The sequence below is a fragment of the Pseudonaja textilis genome, chromosome 1, assembly GCF_049901715.1.
Source record: "Pseudonaja textilis isolate UNSWEBS1 chromosome 1, rPseTex1.2, whole genome shotgun sequence".
Classification (NCBI taxonomy): Eukaryota; Metazoa; Chordata; class Lepidosauria; order Squamata; family Elapidae; genus Pseudonaja; species Pseudonaja textilis.
Genome location: NC_141990.1, coordinates 285480362 through 285495883, shown reverse-complemented (window position 1 = coordinate 285495883; position 15522 = coordinate 285480362). Strand labels below are relative to the sequence as shown.

General features: G+C 35.5%; 2 protein-coding genes across 11 annotated transcripts in view; one reads left to right on the top strand and one right to left on the bottom strand.

Moving 5' to 3' along the window:
- The first annotated feature begins 18 nt into the window (after nt 1-18).
- Nucleotides 19-6386, top strand: ERG28 (ergosterol biosynthesis 28 homolog). Of its 9 annotated transcripts, none has more exons than XM_026712146.2 (5): nt 19-178; nt 1464-1622; nt 2023-2113; nt 2995-3113; nt 3351-6386. In XM_026712146.2, exons 2-5 carry the CDS (start codon nt 1490-1492, stop codon nt 3428-3430), a joined length of 423 nt encoding a protein of 140 aa, XP_026567931.1. In that variant the 5' UTR covers nt 19-178; nt 1464-1489; the 3' UTR covers nt 3431-6386. The 9 variants fall into 9 exon arrangements, with proteins under 9 accessions (XP_026567931.1, XP_026567925.1, XP_026567938.1 ...); XM_026712140.2 differs by having other exon boundaries at nt 29-194; nt 1468-1622; XM_026712153.2 differs by having other exon boundaries at nt 68-178; nt 1468-1622.
- Nucleotides 6387-7411: 1025 nt separating this feature from the next.
- FLVCR2 (FLVCR choline and putative heme transporter 2) overlaps nt 7412-15522 on the bottom strand; it is a 46122-nt gene continuing 38011 nt past the window's right edge. Inside the window, exons 9-11 of one of the 2 annotated variants that reach the window (XM_026712056.2) lie at nt 15235-15290; nt 12888-12982; nt 7412-10366 (exon numbers count right to left, since the gene is read on the bottom strand). In XM_026712056.2, coding sequence (XP_026567841.1) covers nt 12902-12982; nt 15235-15290 — 137 coding nt within the window. In that variant the 3' untranslated portion in view covers nt 7412-10366; nt 12888-12901. The remainder of the gene's footprint in view (nt 10367-12887; nt 12983-15234; nt 15291-15522) is intronic. The other variant, XM_026712064.2, reaches the window with a different exon arrangement.

The window sequence follows — 15522 nt, the reverse complement described above, 5'->3', positions numbered from 1 at the left end:
ACGTCATAATGCCTCAGAAGGGCTCAGCGCATTTGATAGGTACAGCTGCCTTCCCATCCATGTGACGGTTTAGAGAGGGTCGCGGAGACCAACCAGGAAAAGGCGACGTCTGACCGTGGACCAATCATCGCTCAAACTAAGGAAGGGGCGGGGCTCGTGCGTGCTCCTTTAGTTGGAGGTGAGCAGCGAATCTGGTACGCCTGCCAATCAAGTGGGGGTGAGAAGTAAGATCTCAATGGCGTTGGTGGGGGTTGCATGGGGAATAACCAAGGGGGCGACGTGCACGGTAGGAATTAGGTGTAGGGCAAGATGGCTTGCAGGGCAAGAATCGAAGGGAGCAAGAAGACGTTCGGAGAACATTCCTAAAATTTTATGCAGGTGTCACCACTTCTTTCCATTTTGCAATCCTTCCTAAATAAAACGGGAACCAGGCCCACCATTTAATCTGCCATCGAAAATTACAAAGGGAGAGAAGAAACAGTTTACTCAAGGCTTAAAACGTGGTAAAGAGCCATAAGTCTGATAATTTCCTGACCAAAAGATCAGGCCAGAATGTCTTTCCTTCCTCTCTCTGCTCAAAGCATTTATCAGGAGAAAAATGCCAAGGAAGCATCTTAGGATGTTTTTTCTTCTGACTTATGGATGCCAAGAGGTTGATCTCTGTTCCAAGGGACAGGCAGCTTCCTTGTGGTATCATTTCACTGGTTGGATAGAAGGAAGCAGAATATACGCCTTCAGCTCTGGCAGTGGTTATATATACTGTACCTGGGTTAATTCATAAACAGAATAAAATCCTAAAAGGAGAAAGCTTTTATATAAGGGGAAAGTAGAAAGGGAACAGTGAATCAAGCTACCTGTCCTTGTTGAGTTATTTAGACAGAACAGTTGTTAAAAGAATTGTTCTTTTTCTAGCAACTGGCTGTCTTTTCCACATAAAGATTATGGGAGTTAATTGAATGCAAGATTATTGGTTCAGTTTAACCCTGATCAGCTAGTTTTTAATCATCTGGTGTTTTTTAGGTCCAATAGAACTGTAACTCCTAGAAATATTAGCCAATAAGGTGCTGCTTGGAAATTCTAGAAGCTTTAGCTGGAAAGACTAGAAGGAAGGAAGCCTGCTATATGGATTTACTGGCAATTTGTCTTTGTATTTTTCTGAATTTGATTTGTTTTTGAAAGACACTACATTTGCAACAGATTTTCCTCCTTCCTTTGTGCTTCAACCACACTGAAAAAACACTATTGCAACGTTTAAAATAATTTTCCATTTTAGTTTCTTATCTGGAATATGGGAAGGCTCTGTTCTTGTCATTTGCAGGCCAGCAAAATGGCCTGATCTAATTATTTCACAAAACTATATACAACTTAAGAGGAAGTACTGCAAAGCATGCATAGCAAGCATGATTACAAAGTCTAAAATAGAATAAATGTTTTAAACTCTTGATTCTTTGTTTGTTCATAAGACAGATTGGGTCTTGCTACTTCTAAGATGAGTCGGTTCTTGAATGTACTTCGTAGTTGGCTAGTTATGGTGTCCATAATTGCTTTGGGGAACACAGTGCAAAGCTTCAGAGACCACAGCTTCCTTTCTGAGAAATTGTATACAGGCAAGCCAGGTCTTGGTAAGATTAATAAAATGTCATTTTTGGAATCTAAAAATGGGATCTGTATTTTGCCTATATTGCAAAGAAATGTTTATTCAGGTGTTAAAACGTTGCCAATTTTGAAATGTCTTTTTGCTTTAAATATTGTTTGTTCTTCTTTTATCCTGAAGTTTACTGCATCAGTTTAGTTTGTTTAGTGCCCACCTAGAAGAGTCAGGCTATAACAAATGCTTCAGGTACAGTGTAATTTATTTTCCATATCAGACGTTTCTCTACTGAGCTTCAGGACTGAAAACCCTTGATCCTTAGAATAATTTTCAAGGCCATTATATATCTTAGGCTGTTGAATATACTGCTAAGTTCTGTTTGGAAACATATATAAATAAATTGCTGTAACATATCTATTTTTTCTATTCAGTAAATGGTCTCCAAGCTCGAACCTTTGGCATTTGGACCTTGTTGTCTTCTGTGATCCGCTGCTATTGTGCCATAGATATCCGCAACAAGACGTAAGTAAAATGAATACTAAAATAAATAGTAAAAAGAACAATTCATTACCAACCCTCTTTAATAAACTCCTTTCCCTTACAATCATATTCATCCAGAATTTTTTTCAATTTCTTTATACATTTGGGAAATACTATCTCAAAGGGCTTGTATCTATGAAGAGTAAAATAGGCATAAAGAAGGAAGTGCTTAGTAGACTACTTATATAAGAATAATATTAGTCCCTAGTTTCTGTCTAGTTAGACCTCTGAAAGTTAAAGTTCTGGTACCTAATACAATAAGGAATAATCTCCCTCTTCTGTTAGTATTATTCTTCTACTGAAAGTTCTATACCACATATGGTTTACATTTTCATATTTTCCACCATTTGTAATATTTTCTGAAAGGATGTACATCTAGAGTGTTGTATGTTTATTATTTAGTTGGGTACAGCAATAGGAAAACAATAAGTCTGGCACTCTGTATTAAGGCACAAACTTTGTTTCTAGAAGTAAAGAGAAACAAGATATAATACTCGCTCTGCAATTTTATCTGCCAAAATGTCAGGTTTTAAAATCTATTCTGCTTTGATCCAAGCAATTCTAAACAATTAATGTTTTTAGTACTCTTCAATTCAGGCTATGCTGAACCTATTAATCTGTCTCGAGACTGGTGTCTGGTGTTTATGGATGGTAGGAACACTAATTGAATATGCTAGAAGTAACCTTTGAGCAACAGAAGGTACAGTACTCTCTCTAGTTTTCAAAAGATGCAGACACCAATGCCTGACTAAAGATGCAAAGGTACAGCATACTCACTTGGTTTCAGATTCTCAACTTCCTCTGATCTCTTTGTGTCATCTCTATACCACACAATAATCCTTTCTTTGTGGACTCTCTGACAGCCTCTATAACATCACACTTTTGACCTTCTTCATTGCCCTGGGCCACTTCCTCTCTGAGGTGTTTATTTATGGCACAGCAGCTGCAACGATTGGTGTCCTGGCACCCTTAATGGTGGCAAGTAAGTACTTACTAAGCTGCTTATCGTTTTCTGTTCCTAGAATTGTGTTTATTTCCAGGGTGTTTTTTTCACTTTTCCTCTGTGAGGCTACTTAGGTGGAATGATAATTATTTCTTCAGAGTCATACTGGAAACTGAACCTGGAGTTTTCCACAGCCAAATGCTATCGCCTTTTTTTAAAGATATGCGATTTTTAAATATTTTTGTTCTCTGTTCTTGCTCAATTTCCATCTTTCAGGTTTCTCCATCCTGGGGATGCTGATTGGGCTACAGTACCTGGAGGTAGAAACCACATTACATAACAAGAAGCGGAATTGATATTACAGCATCTATCTTCCAATCTGCCCACCAGTCATCTTCCAGTGTCTACCATATTGTTTTCCTGATCTTCTTTTTCGAGCCTGTACTATACAGGGCAGTCAGAACATTCTTAGATTTCCCTATTGGTTATTTTAGTTCCCATTTGATTTTGACATGAGCAGATAACGGCAGAAAAATAGTTTTGAACAGTTCCTCCAAACTGGGTATGGGAAGCAGTATCTTAAAAGCATCATGAGATGTAGTAGAAAACCCAAGTGAAGTTGTGCCAGGTGAAGGTTATAAGTCCCCTCTCGACATTCTGATGGCAAATGATAGAAAAAGAAGTGTTGCCTAAATTTGCTGAAAGTGGGGGCATGTAATGTCTCCATGGCACTTGGCAAAGTTGTCCATAAGTATGGCTTGCCATAAATAAAAGGGAATTGTGAAAACTTGTGAGGAAAAAGTATCTCATGTCTGAGCTAAATCCAAAGTAACTTATAAAATCTTCTTTTTGAAGATAAAAGAGCAAAGCTTGGTCCTCTTTTTACTTTAAGAGGCTACTTGTTTAGGTAAATGCTTTCTTCCATCTTCCAGTTCCTGTTTCCATTTCTCTGAAAATAGCACAATTCATTTAATTGTTATTCTTTTCCGAACGTATATGAGAACTGGAACAGTCTAGGCAAAGCAAGTGCATAACAAGCCAATATTCCTGCCAGAGCAGGGGGATGAATTAGAAGACATTCAAGGACCTGTTATTCTGTTATTTATTTCAAAATAAAGCTGACAACCCTTGTAAAAAAGGGGCTGCCAAAGCCATAGAACAAATAAGTAAATTTCTGCTTCTGTAAGAAGAAGCAAAAAATTGTGACTTTTCAATGTGCTGCTATTGTTATACAAAGTATCTAGTTCTATCCTTCCAAAATTGAATGGATGTTAGTAATGAAATGGATTTTCCTTCTCTTCATGTATCTTCCCATATAGCCACCAAATTTTATTACCTGTTTTTATTCTAATTTTTAAATTGATGATTTTAATAGTTTTTATATAATGTTATGAATATGTATGCCACCCAGAGTAATTGTGTGAGATGGATAGCTGTACAAAGAAATAGATAGATGATAGATAGATAGATAGATAGATAGATAGATAGATAGATAGATAGATAGATAGATAGATAGATAGATAGATAATCGAAATATGCTTTGGATATCAGAGAGTATCTAGAACAGATTTTGGAAATGCACAAACTCAGAAGGGATTAATGGAATATTGCACTGCGTGATCAAAAATATCATCTCAGATGGCTGTAGCCCACAATATTTATCTACCTCCCTTTACCAGAGTGTCATATGCTGTCAGTTGTACATAATTTGGCAGTTAGACTGTCATCTGAAATGGCAAGATAGTCATTGAAGCCAATTATAACAGCTGTCAATTTGCTAGCAAGACCAGTCAAAGTTTCAAACATCTGAAGGAGAGATTTCTCCTACTTGTGCATTATCTTCAAATGAGACCTTCCACTTTCAAACCTAAAAAGATACATCACACATCCACAACAGGGAGTGCCTTTTCTATGATAGCATCTTTTCTGCAGTGCACTGTGAATGTACAGTTGACATTAACATGGTATTCTTAACATGTTTTATTTCTCCAGCCATCTTAACTTGAAATCATTTTTTGTAACTGATTAAATGTGCCTCTCAATTATATTAATGTTTGTTGCTTTGATATTGTATTGCATATGCTTTCTGTGCTGACTTTTGTGCAAAGTGCTTTATGCCAGTGGCCCCCAACCTTTTGGGCACCAGGGACCAGTTCTGTGGAGAGTTTTTTTTCCATGGAACGGAAGGAGTGTGGTTTTGCGTGCTGCCTGCATCCCACCGATGGGGCTTCACTTGTTTGCACAGACTGGTTTCTGCCTTGCTGCAGACCAATGCCAGTCCACAGACTGGGGATTGGGGACCCCTGCTTTATACATTTTTAAATAAATAGCTACCTTACACATTATAAATAAAAGTTTTGAAGATGATCACAGAAGCAACTTAAGCCAGTCTTCCCTAACCTAATAACAAATAATTGGGACTACAACACCCATCAGCCCGTTAATATAGGCAAGATAGTGGATTGGAGAGGCTGTAGCTGAAACATTGCAGGAAGCTATCTGAACTTTTCATTGGCTAAGTAGTTCTTCCTACATTCTAAATTTCTTAGTAGTAACCAAGTCCTGTGAGAAACCATTAAAGGAAATCAGTATACTTAGTCTGCAGAAAAAACTGAGGGGAGAAATTGATGTATAGAGGAGGGGATGGACTTGTCCCAGAGTGCAGAACCAGAACCATGGGTTGAAATAAGAGGAAAGTAAATTCAGATTAGGAATTGGGCAGGAAGTTCCTGTATATTCTAATAAGTTGTCTCATGAAATGGAATGTTCACTGGAGGTCTGATGGCTGACACCAAGTAGATAATCTTGATTTTTCAGTATCTCCTAATTCTATGAAACTTTTATCAGCTTTCCCAGAGGATTGTTCTTTTTCATTTTGTTAACAGAGCTTTGTAACTTAAATTGTACTCACAGGATAGATAAGGATAAGGAATGAAAGCACATTGAAAATTTAATGCATGCTGATAGGTGAAATGAGGACTTTATGATGTCTAGTATTTATTCCAGATGAATTACCTTACAGAACATTAAGCAAATGAAATTAACATATGGAAAAAATGTAAATTAACCCTTAAACTATTCAACTTACAATGTACTAGCCTTGGTTCATACAGCATAGTAGACTAAAAAGTGTCTGGCTGTTGTATGGTTCAGAATGTTGTGTAGCCGAGGTGATTAGTGTTTGGAAAAACTGACTTAACATATGGATTATTTTAAATTGTTTTATTTTTTAAATAATCATTTTCCTCAGAGTTTTTGTGGCTGCACAGCTCTGTAAACTCAAGTCAAAAATAAACTAAAACATCAATTACATCACTTGAATTGTCATTCTTTTTTCAAAAAGAAATGTGTCAATTACTACAGTGGTTGCTGAAGATCTGAGCAAAAATTCCATTTCCAGATACAGCTATTAACCAAAACATTCATTGTACATCAAATAACATATTTTGAATTGATGGTTGTTTTTATCTACCCCTGGAATTTTCTCTGGCAATCCTAAATGCATATGTAATTGGAAGGATTTATATCAAGAATGCAACAATTTCATACAGGAATGTCAGGATTGATCATACAAAATATAACACAAAGTGTTTTTCTTGTGAACCTTTTTTTTTACATTTTTAGCATAACAAGGATGAAAATATATTTCTTTTCCCTTCCTTCCTGGCATCTGGCTTCAAAGGATTTTGTATAATATTTATTTTATGACCCAGTTGCTCTTTAATTGGAAGTTAAAAATTACTCCGCTAGCAATAATACTGCTTCTACTAAAATATTAGTGAGCCTTCCTTAAACTAAGGACATTACATTCCCCCGAAAATTTATCAGAGGCGTGATATATTAGCTCACATGGTAAGCAAAACCCGGATCCTGTTTCTTGTGCCTTTTATTCCACCATTTTTCCTGAATACAGAACAACCAGATTCTATGTTGCATCATCACCCTCTTTGATTAGCAATTTCTATACTGATCCAAGGTGGTCCTGAATCCTCCTGGAACAAGCTTTTCTTCAGCAGTCCAAGACAGCTTAAATCCATCTTGTCTGCTAGTAATTCTTCCTCTTTCTCTTCAGTCAGTTTCTTCCTACAAGCTTGTTAGCCATTTCAGCTCTCCCTGCCACCCACCCCCACAGGAGACACAGTATTGGAAAAACCCTTATGGCTTCTTAACTACAGCATATTGAAGTATAGTTTATATCTCGATAGCCAGAAGAAAATTCTTGAAAAACCGGGCACTACGTTGAAGCTAGTCTACCAACCAAGTGCATATATCTGGCAGGACATTGAAATTCAGTGGTACCCAAACTACTATCCTGGCGTTAAAATTATACAATTACATATTTGCATCACATTTATTGCAAGAAGATAAGTTACAGCATTTGCATGATCACATCACGAGCATGTCATCATATGTATTCCCCAATGGATGCCCATTAATATTTTTAAGGCTCCATGTTCAGCTCATTGCTGAGTTCACACATCCAAATTAAGTCACAATGTGTTTTGATTGGTGTGTTTGGCTTAGTATAAACTAACTCAGCATTCTCAGAATTGTTCTATTAAAATGTTGAAAGCAATGTCTGGTTTGTTTTCACTGTAACAATTCTCAGTAGACCCACGTAGGATTGTTAATGTTTAGGAAGTAATAAAAACTCGAGTAAATATGTCACTTTCTTGTATTAATATACAAGTTATCTGAAGAAAAAATTTGAGACAAAATCAACTATGAAATATAAAGTAATTACAATAACACTGTTAATCTATAACTTAGAATCATATCACTGTTCACTTAAGACTCTATACATTCCAGTGTTTTATTTTCAAATGTTTTCTGCCTTTCCATATAAAAGTTGAAAGGAATTACAAAGAATATTACTATAAATGTCATTTTTGGTCAGTATTATCTACTACCAAACCAGTAAAGTTATGAATCCAAACAAATTGCTTGCTTGGAAAATAAGCCTTTATATTACATTCATTACATTAAAACAGATGGGGTTCATTTGGCATAATATTGTCATGCTCAGAAAAATTGACAACTGTAAAACTTTGAAAACAAGGAAATAGAGGCAGTATACATAAAGTAGGGAAGGAGATAGCCCTACACAATGATACCTTAAATGAGTACGCCCAGTGCTAACTCCATTAAGAATGTCTATTTACAACTACCCTAAGGAAAACTAAGAGTAGAATAGAAATAATTGAATTAAAATCAATAAAATTTTCTATTAGTAAATTAATAGATAACACTTGCCAACTTCTCAACAATGCTAGAAGACAAGCTCTGAAAATAGCAATCTGCAAATCCCAAAGACAAAATCTCATTATTTCTTTTATTTCATTTGTATCCTGCATTCTGTTGTTCCCATTTTACCCTCATAGCAATCACACAAGATAAATTAGGCCAACATAAATCGTCAGCTAAAATGCCAACTGGCAACCTGGAATTTCCCAATCCAAATTAAACACTGTTGAATTGATTTCTTCAGTCAACAGATGCTTATGAATTTTATTATTAGTCTTCTATGCTGCCTATCTCACCAACTCTAGGGGGCTTATACTCATCAATAAGAACGATTGCAAAGCATTCTGTAAAACTGAAAAACTGCTAAAGAATAAATTATTGTGCATTTATTCTAGAGCAAGAAAATGTTATTTGAGGATAGCCTTTCATGTCACTTGACTGAAGAGTACAATAATGCCACCTTATAGCTTCAAGTGTTTTCCAAGCTAAGTGCTACACTCCCTAGCCCAAAGAGATCTCGCCCTGCCAAAGCCTCTGCGTACTAGCTACTATAAATAAAAAATAATGTTCAGAAGAACCTCTGAACAAATAAAATGAAGACCTATGGACCCTCTTCAGATCACAGGAAGTTACTCTTGATTAGGAATGAAGCACCTTAAGCTAGGAATTCTTTAAAAATTGTTCAGTCTTTGGAATAAGAATAGCTGTTAGGCTAACTCAGTCAGCCATTTCAAAGTTACAAAAATTTTCCCACAAAATTATGCAGCATTGTTTTCTCACTTGGTCCAGTGATGAATTTTAATTGAAGTTACCTAAAACTAAGATGTTGCATTGTACGGTCCTCCATGATTTTTAATCGATTTGTGGATTCCCCCCTCCCCTCCCCTTGCAATAAAATAAAATAGTCATGTCATCCTGTTTAGAGTAGATTGGAAAAACTTCATTGTATTCCTTTACAGGCTATTTAAAGTTTTTCCTTAAAGCATCTATTGTTCCAATCCACATAATAAAGACACTCGGTCATCTACAATTTAATTAACTTAGTTCCTCTTTCCTTGAAAGGGAAATGTAGCAATATAAAAAAAAATAAGCCACTGATTACACTTCTCCACCCTTCAAAGCTGACTACAGTGGTTAATGTTCAATTAACACTACATTATCTAGTACAATCTTGAGAGAAAACGTTTAGAGTTTTAGAGGTTATGAGAAAAATACTATGGAAGACTGTTATGAAAGCCATTTGGAGCCCTTGTTTAATTTCTGCTTCTGCAGCTTGTGGCCTTGCAGTGTCACATTGCTGAAGAGCAATAATGTTGTGGTAAAAAATACAATGTATTTCTCAAATATGGATTAGAAATCAGTTACCCAAAAATATTTCTAAAATGCCACCTTGTTTTTAAAAAAACATAATCTCCATTTTAAAATACTGATCAATTAATTAAAAAATATCTGTTGGACTGGGGTCACAAAAATAGTCTACAATACAAATAGATACTTTGTAGAAAAAGAAGCTAAGTCATCCTTGCTTTTGTTTTGATTGATAATGAATTTCCCCATTCACAAATCAATGGTTGCCCTTCCATTAGGACTGCTCACAGAGCAAGTGTTTCTGGTTCTCCCTAAGGAGCAAGAATCTTCCTTTAGATCCACTTCACACCCAAATCTGCAAGTCTACAGGCCACACAAAAGGATGAACAGATGGGCATTCTTATTTCACACTGAATATGATAGAAGCAACACCCAATCAAGTCGTGCAGTTTATAAGTGCCAAGGCAAGTCAACTGCTCTCTTTCATTTTCTTCCACTAAACAGGGCAAAAAGCTTCATCAGTTGAGAATAATTTAAAATCTTGTATTTTTCATTAGGAACATTATTATGTAGACTGTTTCCTGGTCAAACCATGTGTAATGGAAGTCTAGATGGTAGAGAGACGAACATAAGGCAGTAGAAGCAGGAATAGCAATAACTTTTCAGCCACTTATAGCCTTAAATTATTTGATTCTTCAAACAGCAGTGCAGTGTTGGTCTGAGGCAACTCCCACTGATTTCTGGAACCAAAGAAAATACACAATTAGAGGAATCAGAGGGTGTAGCAAACAAGAAATTCGTTGGCATGTTGAATTAAAGCTATCATACCATTTCCCATATGCGGTAGATTTAATAATTCCTCTAAAGTATTTAGTTATTTAAGAACATTTATATGGCCTCCCACTCTCCCTCAGTCATGAAAAAATCTTATTCTCTCAAATAAGAAGGCTATTTTGCTGCCTGTCATCTCTAGTTAAAGAAATGCAAAATGCTTGGTGAGATTTATAGAGAGAAGAGCAACTCACGTTTAATTAAGCAGAAACCCAAAGTACATATCCCCCATGTCTCACAAATTGGGACAATATAACTGCATTTCTCTATCACACAAAGGGTGGAATTTGGCAGCTTGGCTTGAATAGCTGCAGAAAAACTCCTACCATCTTAAAAACTTCAAACTTAAAATGCCACCACTTTCTGGCTTAACCTCTAGCTCAGTACATTGCTGCAATTTTGCTAACTTGATGTGAGTTTAAAACCACATCAGGGTCATCTTAACAGCATTATGGGCCCCGGGCAAAGCAGTGTACTAGGGCCCCTATGACAACTGCTCACAGGAATAAAAATGTAAATGGTTGATAAAATTAAACATATATTTATTTTATTGGCACTTCCAACAAAATTGGTGTTATTTAATAAAACAGATTGATTTAAAAAGGCAGTAAAATGTAATAAGTATGTTGCTGTATTTATATGACACAAAGTGCATTGAAGAGTTAACATACACAGATTAGTATGGGGCCCCTATACTCGTGGGGCCGGGCAAGTGCCCATCAAGCCTATGCGTTAAGACAACCCTAAGCCACATTGATACTCTTTGCTTCTATTATAATTTAATGTGACATATTTTGCTGAGTAGGTACAGTATATCCCAGTCTCTCTGAATGTTTGAGATCAAAAAACAGTCTAATAATATTCACTTTTATTCATGAAAAATAGAAATCATTAAGCCACTGACCTATGGTGCTGGCATACATTATTATTTAGACAATATCTTACTATTCCTAGGAACAAATACATAAAGAGATTCTTTTCTGGCCCTCCCTATGGAAAATCAAGCTTTAAGGCAGGAAAAATAAAATAGCTTTATTACTTTACAAAAAAGTTCATTTTCAAAACAGAAAATATTATCTACAACTAGAACTCTAGGAGAATATTAAGCCAAAATTTTATTTTTAAAAAGCTTTACATTTTCACTTTAAGTGAGCATTGCACCCTGAGACAGTAGCCATATTTATAAGCTTTATTTTGTTTTTTAAAAAAACAGCACTAAAAATAATGCTGATGACACATGTCCTCAATTTCACTGTTCATCTTCCACAAAAGAAGAAATACAACCTTGACGATATATGAGAGTTTAAGTTTCGACTATTCACCAATCAAAAATGAACTTGAAAGCAGAAATAAAGCTAGCATTCTCTATCACCAGCCCCACCTTATGGCTAACTACTTCGAAATTCAATCCAATATTAGCAATTGCTTACATCTTAATCCCCCCCCCCTTACTGTAGAGAACTGCTACTTGAGCAAGAAAAATGAATACAAATATGGACCAGGGAAAGCAAATTATGAAAAAGAAATATCCAGTTTAACCAAATTAAGCATGCCCAGAGCACAAAAAGTCCAAAATGCAGTATTAAGCAGAGTAAGGAAGATCTCTTTTAGGAAAGAATTAAAATGCTTTGTGAGCTGCAGCAGTTTAAAAAAACACCAGTCCAGGGGCTGATTTATATGAAAGATTTAATATTTCCTTCCTAGACAGAAAGACTACATAGACTGTAGTCTTTGTTTAAAACTACATTAGGAGCCAAATCCATTCCTAAGGTCTCATTTTGAATGAATCTCATTTGCATTGAATATCCATTAGCTGAAGGCTTTCCTGAAATTTGCTGGTGAAATTAGGATGAAAAGGCATCTATAAAGTTAAAACAACTTTTATCTTTTAAATATACTTCAGTGCTTCAAGAATCATGAGATTTACAGTGGCTCTACATTTTTGCAAACAGTATGTACAGATAATGAATTTTTAAGGTAGATGTAATCAAAATGAAATTTTAATATACTGTAAATGAAAAAAAGTTAACTCCAGAAAAAAAATCTGAGGAAAAAATTGTTTTAGGATATAAATCCATACCCTTTTTTTCCTGCTATTTGTTCATTAATTTACTGAATTTAGCAAATTTATATAGTCACCCGCCTTTACAGAATGGATGACTCTGGGTAACATACAAAAGAATTAAAAGCACATAATAATCTAAAAAATATTTAGATGTGGATAAAAACTTTAAAAACATTTTTAAAAACCCCACAATGTTTATCCTACCAGTTCTGGTGAACAGTTAGGATAATTTTTCACAGAATGTATCTTCAGTATTACAGTTTTAGTACAGTTTTCCCATAATAGTTCTAGCATGTGTCACTGGGTTGGTACTACTGCAGCCTCACACAAGCAGTTGATTAAGTAGGTTAATATGATTCTCCTACCTTTGGTTTGTCAATTACTGAGCAAGGATGGGAAATGATGGGGATAAGGTACAAAATCCATAATTCATTATCTGAATGTTACTGCTTTGGAGTCTCTGCAAAACAGCCAAACGTCACAATCCCATGAAGGGTAGAATGGAACAAAAAGATGGTGTTTCACCAGCTATCCTTTCATAAGCAGATAAAAATGGAATTAAAGAGCACCTCAGCTTCGGGATGGATCATCAAAAACACTATACAGTATGATGTTTGGCTTTCCAAGCCTACTTTTTCCAAGGCAGCAGCAACCTTTGACTCTGGGATGCCTCCCCATATGAGAAGCATCTCATATAGAGATATTTAATTCTCTCCAGAACTATGCTAAATGTTCATATATTGAACCTCCAATGTGAAAATTAAATTTTCAAATTGAACAAAACAGATCCTCTACAAAGCACACGTGTTTTTCACTTTTTCATGTGATTTGTATAACCTGTCTCCCCCATTATTCTTACATTTACATTTTCCATCATCGCTTTTGAAATATCCTAAACCTAGGTAAGAGCTATGTGCACAACATGATTGACCTTGCCTAGAATAAGCCTTCTCAAAGCCCAACAGCACACATTCACTTATGCCTCTATCATGGAACATGGCTATTTTCTGTAGTGCCCTGACTACCACCAGAGAAATTAAGAAATACTGTTTTCTGACCTTTTTGTTAAATACATTAATTTGGAGAAAATAATTAAGAATCCATGTTTGCTCCCTCTCCCATGTCAAATATGACTAAGTTGGAAGAGATTAGCCTCCAACAATTCCCAATCTGTATTGCAATGAAACTAAAGCAACTCTTGCTCCAATATTATCTAGCTTTAGCTTTTCATTCAAAATACTAATTCCTCTTGTTATGCTGACATGGCCAGTGTGTTACCATTCCATGCTAACCAAACTGTGATAACATCGCATGAAGTGAACAATGCTGTAATAATATCACTTAAGGTAAACAAAGCAAATTCAGAATGAGAGCTATATGTCCACACACATTATCCTCAATCTGAACAGGTGTAATAAAAAAGCAGAGATTTGAATGGGCATGGATAGAAGCACTTATACCACAGCTGCAAAATAAGCTGGTCAATTGTAGTATGATAATGGTGTTCTGGGGACAATTTCATCGACTTTGGAGAGACTTTGCCTTTAACTTTTTTTTCCAAAAGTCAGCAAAATTAGTAATGATTTATTTATCCAAAAGTCTTTTACTCTCAAAGATATTACTTTTCTTGTGAGGAAGGAAAGAAAGCAATATATAACGAGCCATGATTAATACCATGACTTCACGAATAATGAATCAATATCTTCGCAGAGACAGCAGGGCAACTATTGCTGTAAGAAATGTGGGCTATAGATGTTTTTCTTACGGACTATTATGATTGAAAAATCCAAGCATGCTTCAGTCGCTGAAGTTGTGAATTTAACAGTCACATTTCATAGCCTGGCGACAGAGGCTTTGGCCAATTTATGCCTTTCTTTTCTCCATCCTTTTCTCCACATTAATCTGCCATCATTTATTTGAATATTTATTACTTGCTTTCTAGTTTTTATAGTCCTTCCAGCCAGTCCCTTCCTCTTTTTTGCTTTTTCTCAAGTGTATCCTTATGTCCATTAAAATCTGGGGTAATTCTTATTTAATTTAGGACTATACTTCTATAAAAAGAGAGCTCTGTGTGTGTGCGTGCGCCATTGCATTATTTCCTTTTGGAATAGCAATATTATGTAAAGTGCAAAAAGGAATAAGAAATATTAAGCCAAAAAAATTAAAGCATGAAAAATAAAAATAAAAGGCAATAAAGCTAAATCTAAAGTATACCAATATAATTCACTATACTTGTTCATATTCTCTATCTGTGCGCACCATTCTTACCTCATTACATCCATAACAGCTTTATACATGTTTTCCTCTAAAAATGTCCCCTTTTTCTGAGAATCTTATGAATTCCTTCCAATGCAACTTTCTCAGTCTACCACTTGACCATCCTTTTTACATATATGTTTCATTTATTTGTTACATGAAATATGTATCACTATACTATGGATGCATGCATACCCTTATACTGAAAAATTATCTGCATTTTGCTTGGGCCTTGTAGCTGGACAGTAGGAAAAATGAACACAGGCTATGATCTTAAAGAAAACTGAGCCCCACTCAATTTCAGAAGACGTACCTGTCACATTCAAGCCATCTGAGATACTTCCTCAAGCAGTATACTTCCTATACTCCTGAGATATCCTAATTACTCATTGTGAAAACAGCAATATAACTGGAGATAGTGGTCATAAATTACAGGTTATATTTTATTTTACTCACAGCCTGTTCATTATCCAGATTGGCCTGTTGTCTTCGGAGATCAGGTTTGATGAAAGCTAAAGCATAATAAAAAGGCAATTCGAACTTAATAACTCAATAGGTAGGACACAGAATAGATGCATAGGACTCTAAGGAAGTATGTAGAACAAAATAATTCATACTGATCATCATGATGGAGAAATAAATAATGATTCTAACTTCTTTACAAAAGTTCTAATTTTGACCCCTAAGAATATGCAGGTAACACAAAACGATGAATCAAAATAAAAATATAAAAAAGGCATTTAA